Genomic DNA, 23,030 nt, shown 5'->3' on the forward strand with positions numbered 1-23,030 from the left:
AAACTTTCTTTTTTTGTATATCTGTTACAAATGGATAAATACCAAAAAGTCTCTAAATACTAAAGAACCAAACAAATGAAAATTCCATTATTGGAAATACTAAAGATCAATTTTGATTTATGCAGGGACAGATGAAAAAATTCAGGAGCTACTGAACACACGGAAAAGACTGGACACTCAAATTGAGCTTCTGAAAGATTTGAAAGAAGTAGTCCTTCCTGCCCCTGAGGATGCAGCTAGTGCATCTAACAGTATCTCTGAATAAATTCCACCTTTCCACAATGCTGGTTCCTTGATTTCTCCCAACTGGTTCTTGCATAAAATTAACTTTGCAATATACAAGCTTGCTTGTTTCACACCTCACTTGTGTGATGTCTACACTTTTCTAGTTATCACATTTGAGACACTTTTGTTCTAGCCAAGACACTTTTACCATTTTATTTTAAAGTTCAAATTTGCTTTTGGACTGTTTTATGTCGCTAAATTTCTCTGTAATCATTGGGGGCTGGGATGGCACTGCATAAACATAACCCAGCAACTGCTTTCTGGATCATGGCTCATTTCCTTTTGCATAGATCAGAATGGAGAAGGAATTGGATGGATTTTCCATATGTGGCTTCATTTGCAGAAGCTGCTATTGACAAACCAGTTCCAGAGTCACTGTGGACATGGACATTCATTATACACTCTTCTAAGAGAGAAACTGCTAAAATCTATTTCAAGAAGTTTGCATTTGAGCCTCTAGCAAAACATTCAAACGGTGGTGCTTTATAATTGCCAACTACTTTCAGTTTACATTTTAAATCAGTGGTTGCTCCTCCAAGACACACAGACAGGATTTTAACCACAATGAAACCATAATATGGTCAGGTAGTTGTAACTGCTTACGAGGCCAGATATTAGCTGTTTACAGAGATCTCAGGAGGGTTTGATCGTCATCATGTGCAAATGTGTAAGAGAAACATGCTTTAAAACTAGCATTTTTGTGTTTTTAAGAATATTAAAACTGTTTGCAATTGTTTACAGAATTGTAAATAATTGTTTTAATAAAAACATGTTTTTGTAATAGAATGATTACTACGCATGATTTAAACGTTATCTACTAATTCCAAGAATTACTGCCTAAGGGGAAGCCTTAAAGTAGAAGAGTTGCAGGCCTCCTGCTCCAGTTGGCAGATACCATTTAGGATTGAGCCACCAGTAGATAGCCCTGATCAGGCCAGCAAAACCAGTCATCTAAAACAAGAGCAGGCAACCTGGTACCCTGCTGATCTTTTGGACTACAGTTCTTGTAACTCCTGCGTGCTGGAACTTATTGGGAGTCCAAAGCATCTGGAAAGCACCAAGTTTGGGGTGAGGGAAGGAAAGAAGTGGCAAAACCCACATACGCACCCAACACCATTCCATGTCTGGTTGGAAGCTCCATGCATGTCAGCCTCTAGCTGCAGTGTGAAGATTGAGGTGCACCGAGTGTTAGTCACGGCCAAAACACACATGGCATAGATGTATGAATGTTTCTGCCAATAAGCTGGGTGGGCTCTCTGATGCAGACCAAGAAGCTAGTTCAATCTTTTCCCCTCAGTTTATTCCTAACAAAATGCTGCGATTTGCCCATTAGTAAAAATATATGCGCACAGCCTATATGTATAGTTTGGGACTAAGAATCTAAATGGGGGTGAGAAGAAAAGACCACTTTTTAAAATAACAGATAAGAGCAGCACCATGACATTCAAGCAGTCTGTTTCAATGAGAAAAACGGAATTTGAATCTTAAAGAACCGGCTGTCATTGAAGGCAGACAATCTCCTAGAGTCAAGTTCAGATTTATTAAGGCTTTTCATTATTTGCTTCATTGCTACCTGCTTCCATTTAAGAATAGTGTGTAAGTTACTACCTTCTTACTACAACCTCTACCCCACCCTTTCTAGGGCAAGTCTCTCAAAACAAACTGAGCAGTATGAGAACAAGGTGGACTAAGCAGCAAACACTAGCTATGAGAAATCACCCCTCCCTTGTGTAAAAATAACTTTGTGCACCATTTTAATGGATACATTTTTCAAACATTTTTTATTATATAGAAGTTACACTTAATTTCAATGCAAAATGTTTTTCCAACAGTTATCAGTTTTTAACAATTTTAAGCCCTCAAAATAGGGCAAAGTGGTATGGAAGCAATAATTTAATTTCAATTAGCTTATGAAACACTAACTGAATCAGCTCCTCAAGTCTTCTTTTAAGTTACAGTTATACAGAATCAAATACACTTAATTGTTTCGCAGACATTTAAAGTCCTATCCTACTGATAAAGTTGTCCAAAGCAGTAAAATCATCCAGCTATACACCCTGCCCCTGCAAATTAACTGCTTGATTTGGAGCTTGTCTAAAATCACAACTGCAAGACAGCATGTGTGACATAACTCACCTACATCTTTCAGTTCTTAAAGGCTCCATATTTACTCGCTTTAGCAATGAATTCCTTTAGCAGGGAACCATCCATTTGCCAAAAGGCTGCGGTTTGGGTGACTTCAGTCAAATGATTGACACAAAACTTAAAGCAGAACTCTTCTAAATCCTAGATACAAAACAAAATGATTTTTATTAACTTTACTGATGTTCCAAGTGTGTGTGTGTTTTTTTTTTAAAAAAAACAACCTCAAATGCTTTTAGTCCTCACCAATGTTGAAAGACAGCATTAAAACGTTACATAATGAGTACTAATAGTTTTCAGCCATATTAGATTATACAGTAACGCTTTGCTCCAGCCACAAACCATCCGATATGGGAATAATTTCTCAATGATGTGTCATGAAAGCTACCTTCACATGTACAGCTTTGAGCGGGTGCATCTACATTTTTATACAAACATAGGTTTGCAACGGTTTTTGCTTCAACTGAGTGATTGTTTTCTAACTAGGGGTGGAAGAAACTGACAATTTTGGTTTCTCATTTGACCTTCCTTAAGTTTGTTTTGTTCTTCACGGGCTCTGTGCATCATATTGGACTTCGGGAACTTTCTATAGCTGAGATAGTGCTTTTGGGGGGAACCTCCCCACACACCCTCCACATGCTCCAGTGGGTTCCTACCAAGTCCCTCAGTCTTTCTTCAACCACCATTGTGGCAACTGCGTCTGAAGGGACCTCTCTACATTTCAGCTTAGCTGAGAACTACCATTTCTTTTTGTTTTCTTCATTCCTTCTCTCTATTCTAGTATTCTTTCTGTCCATTTTTCCGTTTTTATTTACTTTCGGTCTTCTGGTAGATAATCTTGAATTGCTTGCGCATGGGGTGCATGGATGCTAAAGCATCCTTTAGAAAATACATCAAATGTGGGAGTAAGCTCCCACCAATGGATGACCAGTCATTCTGTGTTCTTTGTTTGGGTGAGAGACATATTGTTGAAATCTGCATCACTGTATGTCCTTCACCAAACAAACCCGAAAACAGAGCAGATCAACTCAGTTCCCTTCTTTGGGAAAAGGCACTACACACTACTGATGCCCATGTAAAATCTATGGGCTCCTCGGGCCACTACAGTAGCTGCAATCTTGGCTGAAACTTTAATCACACTAAGCACTCCGGCATCAGTGCCCTCTCGGTCTACCCCAGTTGTAACCACAGGACGGCCCAATTTTTCAGCAACGGGCAAAAAAGTTTTCAAAAAGGCCAGAAAGCCAAAACAGCCTGAGCCTCAAAAGAAAAAGAAGCGTTGAGAGCCTGAAAAACCATCTCCCCAAAGGGCTTCCATGATTCCATCACCGCTGCCAATGCTCGACTCTCCCGATTCCTACAGACATCGAACTGTGGATGTCAATGTCAATAACAAGACCAGTACCCTTTGATATCAGCAATGGGAACTATTAGATTCTTTGCCTGCTGTGACTCGCCCTGCCCTGGACATCGGATTGATCCCCATTGGCCATTTCTTTGTCATCGAGAAGAGATGGGATCCCACCTGGACAAGACCAATGCACTCATTGAGACAGGTCGCGCTCTCCACATTCAGAGTGAGATAGAGAATCTGAGTGCTCTTCTTACCAGTTTCACAGATGTGATTGGGAGCAATGGAATTATTACCATCCCTCTGATTACAGCTACTTGTATGGCTATCCAGGGATGCAGCCCTACAGACATCGACATTCAAGCATTTCTGCCTGACTGGGACTGATGTCTGATTTTAGACTTCCACCTTTACCGAGACGCTTACCAACGCTACTGCAACAACAGGCAACAGAACGGTCTTCTCTGCAAGCATCAACCACTATGCCCCCCGTGGAAACAAGGCCTTTGACTCCGAATCCTCATCAATCACCAGATGTTAGAACCCATCCTCCCAACCAGCAGGATTCAGCACCATAGGACTATCACTCAGATGCTGTTTCAGTATTGTCAGTAGCTCCCTCTACACCATCTCCTGATGGGGTTGTTTCATCCAAAGACCCATAAACCCCATCGGAAGACATGGGCAGCTTCTCTGACCAAATCCTGAGAATGGCCAGAGCACTGGGACTGGAAACTCAACAGCAAATAGAACGCCTCACCCTAAGGACCTCATATTTGACGCCATCCTGACCAAAGCCACATCTTCAATCACAATCCCATTTCAACTGGCTCTTGTTCAAACTGTACAGTAATCATAGAAAACACCTCCTTCCATAAACCCTACCTCCAAACACCTAGAAAGTATGTACCAAGTACAGAAGAATGACATCGATTTCCGTTTTACACATCCACCATCTGATTCGGTGATAGTCAAATCCTCTCAAGGCAGATCACAGAGAGTCCATTCCTCACCAGTTAATAAAGAAAGGCAACGGCTGGACCTCATGGGCCAACAGATCTACAATTAAGCCTCCCTCAGCCTACGGGTTGCTAATTACCAAGCAATCATGACCCGCTACCAGCTCAACTTGTGGGAGAAAATGGGTTCACTCTGCGACTGCCTCCCAGATGAACAATGAGAGCTGGCTCAAGTTTTCCAGGCCAAAGCATCGAAGCTATGGTACCAAAACCATGGTAGCCACAATAGCTCTAAGACACCATGGTTGGCTGTGCTCCACGGGACTCTCACAAGAATCTCAATCCCATATAGAGGACCTGCCATTTGATGACACTGGCTTATTCCACTCTAAAACCGATGAGATCATGGACCATGTCCAAAAAGCGAGAACCACAGCTAAGAAAATGGGCCTTGCTCAACCCCAACCATCCGCTAGACAATGGCGATAGGATAGACAACCAGGCTTCTAGCCCCCACAACACTAGCAAACAGACCATCCACATCATCAGTACCAGCTGCAACACCGATGACAGTCCTATGGGCAATCAAAAGCACAACCTACCTGCAAGCTCCAAGACTTTGGCGAAACAGTGACTTTGACTACTCTCGTTCCCACCTTCAAAACCCTCACTCAGCTAGTCACAACTGGGAAACTAATCACTACAGACGTCTGGGTCCTGAAGGCCACTGCAACTGGTTATCAGATCGAATTCAACAGCCCCCCCTCTTTTTCGGGAATACAACCAACTACGCCTTCCCCGACACTGTTGGAAGAAATACAAACTCTTCTACTAAAGGAAGTCATCAGAAAACTCTGAGTCAGAAGCCTGTGAAAGCTTCTATTCCCATTATTTCACAGTCCCAAAAAAGGATGGGGGACTCAATCCGATCCTCAATCTCAGAGACATCAACTTCTTTATCACATCAAAGAAGTTCAGAATGGTCACTCTCTCATACCCCTCTTGACGAAACAGGACTGGTTCACGACAATAGACCTCAGAGATGCTTACTTTCATATTTCCTGGAAGAGAGCATCCTGAATCAAGAAAACTGTCCACGAGGAGATGTTACACTAGCAAGAGGACTAGCTTTAACAAAATAGCTAAAAGTGGGCGAGATGGAACAACTATCAGGTGGATTCACAGTTGGCTACAGAATCAGACTCAAAGAGTACTTATCAATGGAACCTTCTCTAACTGGGGAGAGGCAACGAGTGGGGTACCGCAGGGCTCAATCCTGGGTCCAGCGCTCTTCAACATTTTTATTAATGATTTGGATGAGGAGGTGCAGGGAACGCTGATCAAATTTGCAGACGACACCAAATTGGGTGGGATAGCTAATACCCTGGAAGACTGAGACAAACTTCAAAGTGATCTTGATAGGCTGGAGTGCTGGGCTGAAAAGAACAGAATGAAATTTAATAGGGATAAATGCCAAGTTCTACATTTAGGAAATAGAAACCAAAGGCACAGTTACAAGATGGGGGATACTTGGCTCAGCAATACTACAAACGAGAAGGATCTTGGAATTGTTGTAGATTGCAAGCTGAATAGGAGCCAACAGTGCAATATAGCTGCAAGAATGGCCAATGTTATTTTGGGCTGCATTAATAGAAGTATAGCTTCCAAATCACGTGAGGTACTGGTTCCTCTCTATTCGGCCCTGGTTAGGCCTCATCTAGAGTATTGCATCCAGTTCTGGGCTCCACAATACAAGAAGGACACAGTCAAGCTGGAGCATGTTCAGAGGAGGGCAACCAGGATGATCAGGGGTCTAGAAACAAAGCCCTATGAAGAGAGACTGAAAGAACTGGGCATGTTTAGCCTGGAGAAGAGAAGATGGAGGGGAGACATGATAGCACTCTTCAAATACTTAAAAGGTTGTCACACAGAGGAGGGCCAGGATCTCTTCTCAATCCTCCCAGAGTGCAGGACACGGAATAACAGGCTCAAGTTAAAGGAAGCCAGATTCCAGCTGGTCATCAGGAAAAACTTCCTGACTGTTAGAGCAGTACGACAATGGAATCCGTTATTTTTATTTATTGATTTATTTATTTATATAGCACCAACAATGTACTTAGTATATTGTAGTTACCTAGGGAGGTTGTGGGCTCTCCCACACTAGAGGCCTTCAAGAGGCAGCTGGACAACCATCTGTCAGGGATGCTTTAAGGTGGATTCCTGCATTGAGTAGGGGGTTGGACTCGATGGCCTTGTAGGCCCCTTCCAACTCTGCTATTCTATGATTCTATGATTCCTTTGCTAGCGAGCATGGATTTGATCCCAACCACAGCTGTCTTGAATCTTCTGAATTTCCTCTATCACCTCCACCAATGGGACATCAAGCCATCGTCTATGTGAGGATACCTCGCAGCTATCATGGCCCACACAGATCCCATTACCGATCCACCCATATCCTTCACATACCCTCATCAAACGTTTCCTGAAAGGCTTGAAGACTAGAGTGGGATTTACCAAGACTCTGATACCGGTATAGAGCCTATCCAGAGTCTTATGCGTGCTCACAAAGCCCCACTTTGAACCAATGGTTAAGATGGACCTAAGACTGCAGTCCTTCAAAGTTGTGTTCCTAGTAGCAATTACTTTGGCGAGAAGGGTGGGCGAGTTAACGGGACTCAGGGTGAACCCACCACACCTCCGATTCCCCAGGGACAAGGTCATCCTTCACCCTGATGTCACCTTTCTCCCTGAAGTAGTCTCTGATTTTTAACTTGAGCAGGACATAGTACCTCCACCTTCTTTGCTTGCTCAACATTGATTCTGGAATTGACGCTGCACACACTACATATATGCTGAGCCTTGTCTTTCTATAAAGCCCAAACCGAATCCTTTTGTGCCTCTATCCGACTCTTCATTTGCTCTGGAGGCAAAGCCAAAGGCTCACGAGTTTCCTCCCAGAGATTGGCATCATGGATTGTCCAGACCATCAAACTGGCTTACGAACTATCCCGACTACCGGTATGGACCCAAGTCAGGGCTCACTCTACCAAGTGATCTCAGTGGCGTTTGGAAGAGGTATCCGCCTACCGGATCTATGCAAAGCTGCCACATGAGCTACTCCCTCCCCATTTGTGCAACGCTACTGTCTCAACGTCCAAGCCAGAGATGACTGATCCTTTGGACTCAGCAGGAACCCACTAGAGCATGCGCAGTAGATGGTGGGGGTTCTGTGATGTTTTACTGTTTGTTGTTGTTGTTGTTATTATTATTATTATTTATTTATATAGCACCATCAATGTACATGGTGCTGTACAGAGTAAAACAGTAAATAGCAAGGCCCTGCCGCATAGGCTTACAATCTTGTTGCCAATGTATATAATGTAAGTATATTATGATGTTTAAATGATAGTTGCCCTTTAAGATGTAAGTGCTGTGTGGACTGCAAATACAAGGTTTGTAAGCAGTTAAATCTAGTGGGAGAGAGCAGAGAGAATCTGAAATGAATGCTGATTGGCTAGTGGTTCAAAGGTCTGGATTGATGGTTAGTAGTGAGGGCGAGGAGTTATGAGAAGTAGTGGAATTGTGTGTGAGAGTGAGTGAATGAGGGGCTGCTGAAGTTGTTTTGTCTGAAGGGTCTAGAGAGAGTGTTGGAACAACGGCTTTTATTATTTTGGGAACAGAGTGATTGGGAGGAGACAGTGTAGTTTTTTGGGGGGTAGCATAGGCAGGATTGCCAATAAAATCGTATGAAACAAACAAACATTGAAATGGATGAAACCATAAGCTTTGTAACTGCATAACCTTACTTATTGTTAATTAAGGTTCTTCCTCTTCCATAAACTGGAGTGGCTCTTCAGAGTACCAGAGGTAGGGTACCGTGGTCAATGCTGGCTGCTGTGAGGGTCAGTGAGTCACAGAGTCAGGGTGCAGCATTCTGATGACCCACCCCACAGCTGGGATCCTTTGATTTAAGAAGAGAAATAAAGGCGGACCAAAAGGGGGTAGCATCACTGGTTCCCTCCATAAAAGCACTCACAGCTATAGAAAGTTCCCAAAGTCCAGCTCCATGCAGGCACAGAGCCCTGATGTGTGATGCACGGACGACCACGCGAAGAATTACAGTTACAGGTAAGCAACCTGACTTTCCATTTCTGCATCCATTTGCATCTTTTAAAGAAAAAGTCTGCAGGAAAATTCATATGCATTTTTGTGTGGACTTTCCACTAATGCACACATTTGTTGTATGCATTTTTTGTTTGAAAAACTGTACTTCAAAATTCTGAGAAGTACAAGTACAGAAGGAAAGATGCAAACTAAGCAAAATTCTCTCCCATCCAGATTTCCAGGTTTTAATTTTTACATTCTCTTTGAATTATAGATGGCTCTGAAGTGAAGATGCTGTTCATTATATATTCAACAAATTATAGAGTAAAAACTATGACATAGAGCAAACACATATTGCAAGTTTTTATTCTATGGGGGAAAATGAAAAACCAGTGAATTTTAAGTTCAGAATTTTGCAGAAAAACTGTCGTACTTTACAAATAAATAATCTCTAAAGCCCTCTCCCCGCACTGGCCCAGTTCACACGACACAAGGGTAGTCAATAAGCCATGGTGGTTTGCTAACCCCCACTTCCCCCATACATGTTGGGTGCATGCTGGCTAATTACTCTTGCCGGATGCAGATTGTCATGACGTCTGAACTGGGGTGATTAACAAACCCCCCAGTAGCCATGGCCTGTTGTCGGGTGCATCCACCCTCGCCAGGTGCTACTCTGGCTTAAATAAACCATGGTAGCCTGTGGTGATTGTGCAAACCACAAACAAACTTAAAACTTGCATCTCTGTGTGTTGTGTTTGTTTGAGCATCTAATTATTTAGTAAATCCGTTTTCCCCTCCTCTAGTTAGGAACAAGAAATTAAATAATCAAGTTTTCATGCAGTTTTTTTCTCCCTAGTGTGTGCATGTGTCTGGGTTTATTTTTACAGCTCTCTATCTTCCCATTCTTAGTTTGCCGATGCAATTCAACAAGCCCCTTTACCGTTTTTCTCCCTAAACTCTTAGTTAGATCACCATTTCAATTAAATTTCCAAGGTATTTTATTTTTCCAGTAGCTTTATCTTTAAAATCATGTTTTCAGGTTTGCCTTTTTGATATTGTCGCATTAACAGATTTTGTAGTGCTGCAACCTTTCCAGTAAATGAATTTAGATCACCATTGAATACTCCTTTTTTATTTGATTAGCTTTCTCATTAAAATTCTATTGAGTGTGTCTTACTAAAAATTCCACGTTATTAAATCTGAAATGATTCAACTGATTCAATAAATTTAGATCATCATTGCTTAAAGTAGTCCCTTTTTTAATTTTGTGAGCCATTTTCTGATTGGGAGGCAGGCAGATTACCTCAGCATATTTGGAAAGTGATGACTACTTGGTATCCAGTTCTTACTCAATCTTTCTGTTTTTCACATTCTTCTCCATAATTTTTAAAATAATTCATTACGTACGTTAGTGTTGTGTGGGTGGTGGCACCAACCTCCTTCCATGGGCCTCCTTTAGCTCCTCCAGCAACACAGCATGTCCCCTTGTGTGGGTGTCGCAGTGGCCTTTGTTTCAGGGTTGCACCCCTGCCCCGCCCCCATGTTCCCCACTGCCAACATACATAAGGTTTCCTGGTACCCAACAGCTTGAGGGCCACTACCATGTGACCTGGGTGTGAAGGAGGCCCCACCCACATCCTGCCTTCCTGGCTCCTGATGTCAAGCAGGGCGGCTGGTCAGCTCATTCAAACATCCTGCCTGGTAGAATCAGTCAACTGCGGTGGTGCTGCAGAGGCGGTAAGGTTCTGCTGCTGCCTCCTCCGCCTGCAGTGCCCCCTCACCAGGGGCACTGGCAGGCAGCCACCCAGCTGGGGTGACTCTGCAGTTACGTGACGTTTTGGCTGCTACTTGCCACCTCCGCCACACACCGCTCCCCCTTTACAGGGTATTGCATTGCCAGGCACCCACCTCCCGGAGCTGCCTACTGCCTCTTTCAGGGCAGCCCATTAATGCTCCCTGGCTACTAGCATTGCTTTCACCACTAGAAAATAAATCATAGGGCTGCAAGGCGTCCTGTATTGTTATTTTACATCACTATCTCCAACATCTCCCGGTAGTAAGCCAACAAAGAATGGTGCCTTTGTGTGTCTCCAAGAGCCAAAGTATGTCTTCTTGCACAAAATACAATCCAATACAAAGCACAAAAATGGCTGTCCTGGGAGGTGTGGCTAGTCGCAAAGAACAAGTCACCTACCCAAAAGACTGAGTACATGGCAGAGGTGGAGGGTGAGCCCCAACACTTCAAATACCACCCCTGAACCCAGTTTTCAGGACCAACAGAAATCTATTTCATAGAAGGCAAACTCTCCTGCCACCCTGCTGCTCATTATGTTGCCATCTCCTTTGCTCTCACCCTGAATGACCTTCTATGCACGCACTCTTTTGCTCACCACCACAGGCACACGTGCTGTCACACACACAGCTTATGTATCCATCATAATACATAATACATTGCACATACACACGTCCCTCACTTCTCCTTACTGCAAGCACATGAAAACACACACTTTTCACAATCCCTCTAAACCACACCCCCACACACCATCTCCAGACATACAAGCACGTCACTTTCCCCAATCTCCCCAGTTGCTACCATCTGGCTTCCTGCTCCTCTCTCTCCACTGGCTTCCTGCTGATCTCGCCTCACCCAGTAGCTTCCCAGCTGGCTTTCTGTGGCCTTCCCCTGACCCCACCCACTTTCCCCACCCTTGCCCTCCCTGACAGGATTCCCTTTTTTCTGTCTACTCTTTTTCTTGTGGCTGGGCACACTGCAGGGGACAGTGTCAGTTTGCAGCCACCCTCTGCCTTCATTCCATAAGAATGCCTTTCAGCCCCATGCATGGCCCAGAGGCACTCATGGAAGATGAAGAGGGCAGCAGCTGGAGGCCTTCACTCTGAAGTGATCTCAGCAGCTGGCAAGGAAATGTGTTACATTTTTAAAAAAATAAAAAGTGAGGGGAGGTGGGTGACCTCAGAAGATGCCAAGAAAGGTGTCCAGGGACACACTGATGCCCATAGGCACCACACTGTCTGCCCTGCACTGTCTGCCCTGCTCCACCTAATTCTGGACATAAAAGTACCATCCGGTATTGCCTGTGAGCTCCACCTAAATCTGCGCCTTTGACCTCAAAGTACAGTGCAACTATGCCTAAGGGATCACGTCTTGCAGCTCAAATGGTGTATCGTGCGCGTACAGCAGGTGAGAGGACAGGCTGCATTGGGGTGCTCAGCTCCACACGGGCAATTTCTTCTTCGCAGCACTGCCACCACCTACGAGGGAACTGCTCTTTCATGGGTCAAGCCCATCTACAGGGTTTCTTATTTTTAGCAAATGCTAATATTTCAAGGCCTAAAGAACTCTCTGTCCGGGAAAGCCGCCAGAGGCTGACAAAGATAAACGACCACCACGCTGGAAGCTAAACAGCAGTTCGGTTTTATTTATAGAACACAAGCAGATGGGGAAGGGAAAGTCAGAGGCTTGAGCAAGGCAACAGCCGAGGATGGGGCTTACAGAGTAGTCAATGTCCGGTCCGAAGTCTAGGGAGTTGGCAAAGCAGGTAGTCGAGAGTCCAGTCCAGAGTCAGCGCAGCCAGCATTCAGCAAAGTCCAAATAACCGTCCAAAAGTCCAGGGGGCAATAACAGGCAAGCGTAGTCACAAACCAGTCCGTGGTCAAACAGGAGATCAGAGAAGCAAGGCGTGGTCACGGGGTCCAGGAGTCAATGCCGGAATCAGGAACCAGGAGTCAGGGAGCAAGGCACGAAGTCACGAGATGCAGGAACCGAGGCTTTCGCCAGAAAGCTCAGTTAATCTCTGACAAAGCTAACGGGATCAACAGCTGCGTATTTAAGCTGAGTCAGAGTGCTGAGTCACGGTCCTTCAACTGTTCCTTAATTGCCTGGCATTTTTGGTAAAGGCGGCGTGACCACCGCCTGGTTTCCTTTTCAGCCCGCAACTGACTGAAGCCAGGTTTGTTTGTTTCGTTCTCTGAGCCCTGCCAATTCTCAGCGGTCTCTGCTGGCTCTGAGCCCTCTGAGCTGGCAGAGGTCCCAGCCTGCACGCTTGTGCCCAGCCTTTCCCCCTGTACCTTCGCAGGAGTCTCCGCCCAACCCGACTCCACACCTCCTGGGCTGGTGCTGGGCCCTGCTTCTTCCAACTCCTCATCTTCTGACTCTGCGTCCAAGCAGGGCATGACATTATTCCCCCCTCCATTATCCCCGTCCCCTCACCCTGGAGGCCCTGGCTTCTGGGGATAACGGCGGTGAAAGTTGCGAACCAGGAGAGGAGCATGCACCTCAGAAGCGGGTTCCCATGAACGCTCTTCCGGCCCATAACCCAACCAGTCGATGAGGTACTGAAGCCGGCCTTGATGGCGCCGTGAATCCAAGACCTGAGCCACCTCGAACTCCTCCTCCCCATCCACCATTACTGGCGCAGGAGGAGGACCTGTCCCAGCGTCCGGTCGCACCCCAGTGGCCGGAACCAACAAGGACCGGTGGAAGACAGGATGGATCCGCAATGTCCGTGGAAGCTGAAACCGGAAAGCGACAGGGTTGACCTGAGCCGTGATCAGGTAAGGACCCAGAAAGCGGGCGTCCAACTTCCGACATGGCCGTCGGAGGGGTAGATTCCGCGTGGACAACCAGACCTGATCCCCCACCTTCAACGGAGGCCCTTCCTGCCTCTTCCGGTCTGCCCCCGCCTTGTATGCCTCCTTAGCCACTTCCAGTTGCTCTTGCAGCAAGGAGCGAGCAGCCTGTAACTCCCTCAGCCACTGGTCAGCTGCAGGAACCGCAGAGGAGGAGACTACTGCCAGAAAACAACAAGGATGATACCCCCCGTAGCAAAAAAGGGGGTCTGCTGGGTCGAGGCATGGACCGAGTTGTTATACGCGAATTCCGCCAAGGGGAGCAACTCGGCCCAATCATCCTGCTGGTAGTTGGTATAGCACCGCAGGTACTGCTCCAATGTCCCATTGGTGCGCTCCGTCTGGCCATCTGTTTGCGGGTGATATGCGGATGACATGTGGGCTGTGATGTCCAAGAGCTGGAGCAGGCTTTTCCAAAACCGTGCTGTGAACTGAGAGCCCTGATCCGAGACGATGCCCTCCGGGAGGCCGTGACTCCTGAACACATGGTGCACGAAGAGCTGCGCTGTCTCCTTCACTGTGGGGAGCCCTACAGAAGGTACAAAATGGGCCATTTTCGAGAACAAGTCCACCACCACGAAAATGGTGGTATGGCCACTTGAGATAGGGAGGTCTGTAATAAAATCAATCGAAATGACCCTCCAGAGCCCCGAAGGGGTAGCTAAGGGGTGCAGCAACCCTGCCGGCCGCCCACGGAGGTCCTTGGCTCTGCAACACACCGAACAGCTCTGGACATAGCAAGCGACGTCGGCCCGAACCCGAGGCCACCAGAACTCCCGGGTGAGGAGATGCAGGGTCTTGCAGAATCCAAAGTGCCCCGCGGGTTTCGAGTCGTGGCACAGCCGCAAGACCGTCTCCCGACAAGGCCCCCCGGTACGTAGAGCCGGCCCCTATGGTACAAGAGCCCCTCCTGCATGGAAAAAGGGGCTGGGGGCTCCTCCCCCGAACGTTCCGCAACAAACAAGTCCCGAGCCTGCAAATCCCGAACCTGGTCGACCAGGGCAGGGGTCCTTGTTGCAGCCGCAAAATGCTCTGGACGGAGGATAGTGGAGCGTTGATCGTCCTCCGGCTCCGTTGCATATTCCGGCTTGCGCGACAGGGCGTCAGCCTGACGGTTTTGAGTGCGGGAAATGTACCGCACCTTGAAGTTGAAGCGGACAAAGAACAGGGCCCACCGCTTTTGCCGTTACATCAGCTTTCTTGCTGTCTGGAGATATTCTAGGTTGCGGTGATCAGTCCGCACTTCTATGGGATGCGTTGCCCCCTCCAGCAGATGCCTCCAGGTCTCAAACGCCGCCTTGATGGCCAGGAGCTCCTTCTCCCAGATGGTATAATTGCGTTCTGGCGGCGTGAGCTGCCTGGAGTAGAATGCACAAGGCAGCCACCGGGATCCATCAGTGGTGGGCTGAAGCAATACTGCGCCGACCGCAACATCGGAGGCATCAGTCTCTACTACAAAGGGCGTACGGGGATCAGGATGCTGGAGGATCGGGGAAGACGTGAACTGGGCTTTTAACGCCTCGAACGCCTGGTGAGCCACCGGTGACCACTGGAACCTCGCCTTTCCCCGCAGCAACTGAGTGATGAGTTCCGCCAACGACGCAAAATCCACTATGAACCGCCTGTAGAAGTTTGCGAAGCCCAGGAACCTCTGCACCTCCTTCCGGGTCCTTGGAGGCTGCCAGGAAAGCACTGCTTCCACCTTGGACCGGTCCATCTCTATCCCCCTCGCCGAGATCCGATAGCCCAGGAAGTCGACTTCAGCCAAGTTGAAGGCGCACTTCTCCAACGTGGCATAGAGCTGATGCTCCCTGAGCCTCTGAAGTACTGCCCTCATATGCGCATCGTGAGCAGTCTGGTTAGGGGAATAGATCAGAAAATCATCCAGATAGATTATGACGAACCAATCCAGGTAGTCCCGGAAGACGTCATTAACGAAGTGCTGAAATACCCCGGGCGCATTGCAGAGGCCGAAGGACATGACCATGTATTCATACTGGCCATACCTGGTCATGAAGGCTGTCTTCCACTCGTCCCCCGGTCGGATGCGCACCAGATTGTACGCAACCCGCAAATCCAGCTTCGTGAACACTCGAGCGTGGCGAAGACATTCTAGTAATTCTGGGATCAAAGGCAGTGGGTAGCGGTTGTGGATCGTGATTCGATTTAGACTCCGGCAATCATTGCACAATCTCAGCTCCCCTGTCATTTTCTTGAAAAACAATACAGGGGCCCCAGCAGGAGAGGTGGAAGGCCGGATGAAGCCCTTCCGCAAGTTAGACTCCAAAAAGTCCTGTAAAGCAGCCAGTTCAGGTTCTGACAAGGGATACAGGCGCCCCGCCGGTATAGGGGCCCCAGGAACCAAGTCAATGGCGCAGTCATAGGACCGGTGTGGGGGCAACCGTTCAGCCTCCCTCTTATCAAAGACCTCAGCAAAATCCTTGTATTTGACTGGCAGACTGACGGAAGAGTCCAGGGTGGCCGCCTCGGGAGCAGCAGGGATCCACTCCGGCCAACAGTGCTCCTGGCAATATGGTGACGCGAACAACACCTCCCGCCGGGTCCAAGAAATACAGGGATCATGCAATGCCAGCCATGACATTCCTAGCACCAGTGGAAAGTGCGGGACCGCTGCTACATAGAACTGGAGCTGTTCCACATGGCCCTGGATCTCAAGGCTCAGCAGCGCCGTCTGGTGGGTCACCGGTCCGGACTTGAGGAGCCGTCCGTCGATGGTTTCCACAGGCCGAGGCTCCTCCAGCAGCTGCAGCGGGATCTGGTGTTGGTTTGCAAATTCCAGATCCATAAAACTGCTGGAAGCCCCAGAGTCTATCATTGCCCTAACGGTTCTCCTTTCTCCCAATGGTAGCTGTCACCAGCAACGGGTCCTTCCTGGGTTCTACATGAGGTAGGGTGACCTGGCACCCCCGTTCTCCCAGACTTCCGAACCTGACTAAGTCTGGGAGGTTCCGTTTCCCGACACGAGGCCCCTTTGCCGCTTGACTAGGCAGTTGCGGGCAAAGTGACCCCCTTGCCCACAATACAGACAAAGCCCCGCTGCTCTCCTCCGCTCTTTTTCCGCTACTGAAAGGCGGGGGCGGGCTCCTCCTAACTGCATAGGCTCCTCTGGTGGGCTAAAAGGGGGTGCCACGGACATGGTTGCCGGAGCCTCCGGAGTCGCTGCAGGACCCCACGGAGCCCCCCCCCCATAGGACCTGGGCATGGTCTGTTGTTTAGCTAATCTACGGGCTGTCAGCCAGCCATCAATCTGGGTAGCTTGCTCTATGAGCAGGGAGAGAGAAGCAGGCGGAGCGGCTCTGGCCAGTTCGTCCAAAATGGGAGCCGCTAGCCCATATCTATACTGAGCCTGGAGGGCACTGTCATTCCAGGTCAAGTCCTGAGCAATGAGGCGGAACTCCGTGGTGTACTCTGCCACTGACCCCTTCCCTTGGTGCAAATGGTGCATGCGCCGCTCGGCTGTCTCTATCTTGACTGGATCGCCCCAAGTTATCCGCATGTCCTTGATAAAATTGTCCAACTGGTTCAGTAGGGGCCTGTCTTGGAGCAGATACGGGGTAGCCCATCTTTGTGCTGGTCCAGAGAGCAGACTGAGGATAAACGCCACCTTATGAGTGTCAGTAGGAAAATCCTCTGGCCGTATCTGGAAATGAAGCGTGCACTGTGCCAAAAAACTTTCCAGCTCCTGCTGTTTGCCAGCGAACTTGTCCGGCAGAGCAGCAAAACATTTACTCCTCCGTGGGGGAGGCGGGGGGTGAGCGGCTTGAGTTTGCAAAGCGGTGACGGCCGCATGCAGCTGAGCAACTTGATTTTCCAGCTGATTCCTCTGCAGTAAATTCTCCATGTTTATCTTTGTCAGCAAGGTCAGAGATTAATCTGTCCGGGAAAGCCGCCAGAGGCTGACAAAGATAAACGACCACCACGCTGGAAGCTAAACAGCAGTTCAGTTTTATTTATAGAACACAAGCAGATGGGGAAGGGAAAGTCAGAGGCTTGAGTTTCACTAATAGAAAGCAAGGCAACAGCCGAGGATGGGGCTTACAGAGTAGTCAATGTCCGGTCCGAAGTCTAGGGAGTTGGCAAAGCAGGTAGTCGAGAGTCCAGTCCAGAGTCAGCGCAGCCAGCATTCAGCAAAGTCCAAATAACTGTCCAAAAGTCCAGGGGGCAATAACAGGCAAGCGTAGTCACAAACCAGTCCGTGGTCAAACAGGAGATCAGAGAAGCAAGGCGTGGTCACGGGGTCCAGGAGTCAATGCCGGAATCAGGAACCAGGAGTCAGGGAGCAAGGCACGAGGTCACGAGATGCAGGAACCGAGGCTTTCGCCAGAAAGCTCAGTTAATCTCTGACAAAGCTAACGGGATCAACAGCTGCGTATTTAAGCTGAGTCAGAGTGCTGAGTCACGGTCCTTCAACTGTTCCTTAATTGCCTGGCGTTTTTGGTAAAGGCGGCGTGACCACCGCCTGGTTTCCTTTTCAGCCCGCAGCTGACTGAAGCCAGGTTTGTTTGTTTTGTCCTCTGAGCCCTGCCAATTCTCAGCGGTCTCTGCTGGCTCTGAGCCCTCTGAGCTGGCAGAGGTCCCAGCCTGCACGCTTGTGCCCAGCCTTTCCCCCTGTACCTTCGCAGGAGTCTCCGCCCGACCCGACTCCACACCTCCTGGGCTGGTGCTGGGCCCTGCTTCTTCCAACTCTTCATCTTCTGACTCTGCGTCCAAGCAGGGCATGACACTCTCTGCCACTATATTGCAAGCGTTCCCCTTTTTTGCTACAACCAATTCCCCTAGAATAGAGTACAGGAGACTTAGGAGTGAGATGGGCACAAACACTAGAAACAAGATGAACTGTTAAACAAGTCAATTTATTAAAGGGATATTTTGTATGTATTATTCACTTTGGAGTTTTCACAAGAATGACTGCTAGCACTGCTTACTGTACATCTGACTTTTCCTCACCTAGAACCATTTACTGTGTTTCAATCTTCATGATGCACTAAGGACTGGAGGACTTTGGGGCAGGGTGGGGGGCCCTGCCCCACGACTTCGCTGAGCTGTGCTTGCCTGGCCCTGTTCTGGGGAACCGGTCCGTACGAGCACTCAGTGCTCGTACGAGCATTTGCCTCAGCGCGCCGTTAGCGTGGCTGGGGGAATAGCACATTTCCCAGAGGCTCTGGAAAGCATGCTTTGCCTCCCCCACACCTGATGCCAATCGTGGCCTTAAAGGCCCCCTTAAAACCTTGCATTAAGAGGCCCTGGAAAGTGCACTTTGCCTCTGCAACTGGAGCCTTAAAGGTCCTCTTAATGCACTCTGGCATTAGAGTGGAGGGGGGAAATATGCAATTTCGCGCCGTACGCACCTGCTTGGGCCTGTGAGGGCTGGGCACAGGGGCATCCACTGCCTTCCTCGGCCCAGGCGGATTTTCACCCCACTGCTATGATGCACTTAGGCTGTGCTCAGTCCCCCGCAAAGGCGATGGCTGTACATTAAAGACGTACACTGCATCACTGCCTCGGCAACATAAACTTCTTGTGTTCTGCTGACTGCATTCACCATCATGTTACTATGTTTGTGGTGTACTTGGGCTTCCTTGCACCGCTCAGTTCCACTGCAAAGGGGCTCTTGGCTGTCCATTCAGGCAAGAGTATCTCATGTCTGTACAGAAGATCACAAAAAATACCCCTAAGCCTCACCCCAGCTGCTGCATCACAAAAGATGCCCCTAGAAAACGGTGCTGTACTAGACTTAAAGGTCTTACCTCAACTTTTCTTCTGCTGAATGTGTACCTCAGAGACATACTCGGCTTTCCTACTGGTTTATGCTGATGGCATATTTTCCAGGTGCATCAAGCTGTCCTTAAAACAATCCAAGTACAACTTGTGGCTCAAACAATCCTAGAGCACCTAGTGGCTCAAACAATTTTCTACTACACCTTGTGATTCAAACTCAATCCATATATGCCTTGCAGCTTAAACATTCAATATACACCTTTGTGCTCCCAAAATGTCACTTTCAAATGGTTAATGAGACTTATGGGAATGCTGTGGACATAGTAGATCTGGATTTCAGCAAAGCATTTGGACAAGGTTTTCCATTATCGCCTTGTTGACAAGATGGTGAAATGTGGGTTGGGCAGTTAGTTAGATCCACAGCTGGTTGAACAACCATTTTCAGTGAGTGCTATTTAATGGTTTGGCATCCCTTTTGGAGGGTGATCTTGAATGCCACAGGGCTCTCTCTTATCTCCTTTGCTGTTCAACATTTTCATAAATGACTTGGATGAGGTATAGAAGAATTGCTTACCAAATTTGCAGATAAGATGAAGCTAGGACGGATAGCCAACACTATAAAATACATGATCAAGATACAAAAACAAAACAAAAAAATCCCAACAGGTTGGTACTATATGATCCTTGTGGTCCCTTCCAACTCCACAATTCTATGATTCTATGACAACAGAGGGCCACAACTAAAACAAGGTGAGATTCAAGAGAGATAAATTTTAAGTCTTGAATTTTGGTACAAAAGTCAAAGACACAAGTAGAGGATGGAGGAGACCTGGCTTGGCAGCACTACATGAGAAAAGGACCTAGGTGTCTTAGTGGATCCCAAGCCAGCAGTACAATGCAGCAGCTAAGAAACGTAATGAAATCTTGGGCTGCGTTAACAGAAGCGTAATATCCAGATCATGGGAAGTAATAGTTCCGCTCTATTCCATTTTAGTCAGGCCACATTTGGAGTACGGTGTCCAGTTCTGGGGACCCCATTTCAAGGAGGACATCAACAAGCTGGAGTGTGTCCAAAGAAGAGCAACTAGGACAGTGAGTGGTCTGGAAACTACGTCCTATGAGGAACGGTTAAAAGAGCTGGGTATGTTTAGCCTGGAAAAGAGAAGGTTAAGGAGAGGGATGACAGCAGCCTTCAAATATCGGACAGATGGAATCGACCTTCTTCTCTGTTGCTCCTGAGGGCAGAACCAGAACCAACTACCAGGAAGCAGATTTTGGCAAAACATTAGGGGAAAAAATCCTAAGAGTGAGAGCCATTCAGCAGTGGAACAGACTGCCTGGTGGGCTCTCCTTGGCTGGAAGTATTTCAGCAGAGCCTGAACGGCCATCTGACAGGGATGCTGCAGCTGCATTGCAGAGCCTGCATTGAGAACGGAATTGGACTAGCTGATCCCTGAGGTGTCTTCTAACTCTGTTCTATAATAGTAACAACAACAAATACAACTAGATGCATGTCCAAGTTTAATATTATTATTATTATTATTATTATTATTTATTTATATAGCACCATCAATGTACATGGTGCTGTACAGAGTAAAACAGTAAATAGCAAGGCCCTGCCGCATAGGCTTACTCTAAAAGATCAGGCTATACAAGCTATACAAGTTTTTCTGAACTTCCAAGTTTCTGTCTGTCTGTCCCTTCGCTTTTAATATAACTTTCCCCAAATCAGTATCATGAAGTAGATGTTGAAGCACGGTATTTTAGAATAAATCAAGAGTTTCAATCATCTTTTCCTTTTTCTACAAAGTGAAACTCAATGAGACCTAAGTGACGTTTATGAATTTAAGCAGGGGTGTGGCCAGTCTTATTACCCAATCCAGTGTCTGGGTATGTAAGTGCCTCTGAGCAAATGCAGAGAGCCTTTCCCTTTCCACCTAGCAAGTGCAATCTGCCTAGACCCAGAGCATTAAGGAGATGGGCTCACAAGACTGAAGACCGAGTCTCCCCATAAGCCCGAGTCCCTCCACATCCTTTTCTAGAAATTAAACTCAGTGCCCCCCCACCTCCCTGACATTTATATTGTCCATAAATATAGAATACAACCCCTTCTCAAACTGCAGTCCTGTTTTATTTGCCGAAACTCCCATCTATAAGCTGTGCACAGTTGAAACACTTCACTTGCCTCGATTATAACTCTCTTGGGTCGGACGAATGGTTTCTTCTTTGTACCAACAGCCAAGGAAGCATCTGTTTTCAACACCAGAGCTACAAAGGCTACAGAACACAAAATAACTCCACTCCTCGGCAAAATGTGTCCACTCCAGACATATCTCCATTCCTTCCAAACCAATCCTCTTTCAAAAATACGTTTCGTTTTGGGGTTTTCCTTCCTGAGATGGAGAGTTGCACTCTATCGCAGAGGGTGGCCAATACAGCCGGATGCACCTATCTGGGGAACCCCCGTCTGCAGGCCGGAATAGGCTCACGAGCCGCCCACCAACTATAAGGGCTGCCCAGAAGCAGCCAGGGCAGACGGCTGCCTGTCTGCCTTTGTCTTCCATTGGCGGCAGCAGCAGTAGCTGCACCCTATCACCACTTCTCCTCCCCTGCTTCTTGCCCCTTCCTATGGCTCAGCTTAGGGAGGGGCCATAGCTCAGTGTGATGGAGCCCCTGCTTGGCATGCAGAAGGTCCCAGGTTCAATCCCCGGCAGCATCTCCAGGTAGGGCTAGGGAGGAATCCTGCCTCAAACTTCGAAGAGTCAGTGTTGACAATATTGAGCTAGATGGACCAACGGTCCAGCTCAGTATAAGACAGCTCCCTGTGCTCCTTTGTTCCACTATGGAATCCTGGAAGCGGAGGCACGGCCTGTTCTTTGTGATCCCCAAGCAGCCACTTCTGCAACCCAGCTCTCAAAAGCACCACCTGCATGGCATGACCTGGCCAGCCTTCAATGCAATCCCAAGCAGAACTCCTCTCCTCATTCCAGCTTTGCCCTCCCTCTCCTCTCCGGGGCAATTGCCACAGCTGACTATGCCCTTCCACCGCTGTGTTTTAAACGGTCTCTTTTCTCACATGCCCAAAAGCTGCCTGGGTCTTTCCTCCTCCTGCCGTCATAGCACAGGGTTATAGGATGGAAAGAGCTGCTACTGCTGTAAAGACCTGTCTACTTTCCCCCCTGCCTTTTTCTGCATCCCTGCAGCAGTTTCCTCACTGCTCCTATCCGAACAACCCATTCCTAGCTCTCTAAGGCCGCATTCAGCACCCCGACTAGCCCTTCACCAAGGGCTATGAGGGCACTAAACAGCACAATACAGGTGCAACAGGTCCTCTCATGTTTGTAGGGTAGGAAGAGTTATGTGAAATACTCCACCAAACACCTAATACACCATGCACACACGTGTGAGTGGGCCTGGGTGCTTTGCTACATGCGAGTCTGTAAATGGGTATGTGTTGTGTGTGTGTTGGGGGGGTGAGAAGCAGGAGGAAGAAGTGGGGGTGCCTGTGACCCCACCACTTTGGGCCGTGGCACCCCCTTGCAGCTGGACTGCAGCTCCCAACTTCTTCTCCAACATAAATGTGGCTCGTGAGCCAAAGCGGGGTCCCGCCGTTGACACAGAGGAACCAGCAGGCAATACATGGAAGCAGGGGCTGAAACGGGCAGAGCAAAGGGAAAGGAGAAGGAGAAGGGGAAGGGGAAGGCAGGTCTGGAAGCCCAGCTCCCTGCTTCCAGTTACAGGAATGCCAGGGATGGGCAAGAGGCAAGAGAAGATACCACAGAAGCCGCTGCCACGGCTGGTCT

At 47.9% G+C, this 23,030-nt stretch overlaps 2 protein-coding genes across 4 annotated transcripts in view; one reads left to right on the plus strand and one right to left on the minus strand.

The window, feature by feature from the left end:
- Window positions 1-1,071, plus strand: part of PHF11 (PHD finger protein 11) — a 57,574-nt gene extending 56,503 nt beyond the window's left edge. Inside the window, exons 12-13 of the mRNA XM_063115897.1 lie at window positions 126-312; window positions 406-1,071. Coding sequence (XP_062971967.1) covers window positions 126-265 — 140 coding nt within the window. The 3' untranslated portion in view covers window positions 266-312; window positions 406-1,071. The remainder of the gene's footprint in view (window positions 1-125; window positions 313-405) is intronic.
- The window catches only part of RCBTB1 (RCC1 and BTB domain containing protein 1), a 120,514-nt gene that overhangs the window by 27,580 nt on the left and 69,904 nt on the right, over window positions 1-23,030 (minus strand). For 2 of the 3 annotated variants that reach the window (XM_063115893.1, XM_063115894.1), the window contains exon 13: window positions 2,422-2,571. In XM_063115893.1, coding sequence (XP_062971963.1) covers window positions 2,431-2,571 — 141 coding nt within the window. In that variant the 3' untranslated portion in view covers window positions 2,422-2,430. Of the gene's footprint in view, window positions 1-2,068; window positions 2,572-23,030 lie in introns of those variants that run through there. The other variant, XM_063115892.1, reaches the window with a different exon arrangement.

This window comes from Elgaria multicarinata, chromosome 2 (genome assembly GCF_023053635.1).
Source record: "Elgaria multicarinata webbii isolate HBS135686 ecotype San Diego chromosome 2, rElgMul1.1.pri, whole genome shotgun sequence".
Lineage (NCBI taxonomy): Eukaryota > Metazoa > Chordata > Lepidosauria > Squamata > Anguidae > Elgaria > Elgaria multicarinata.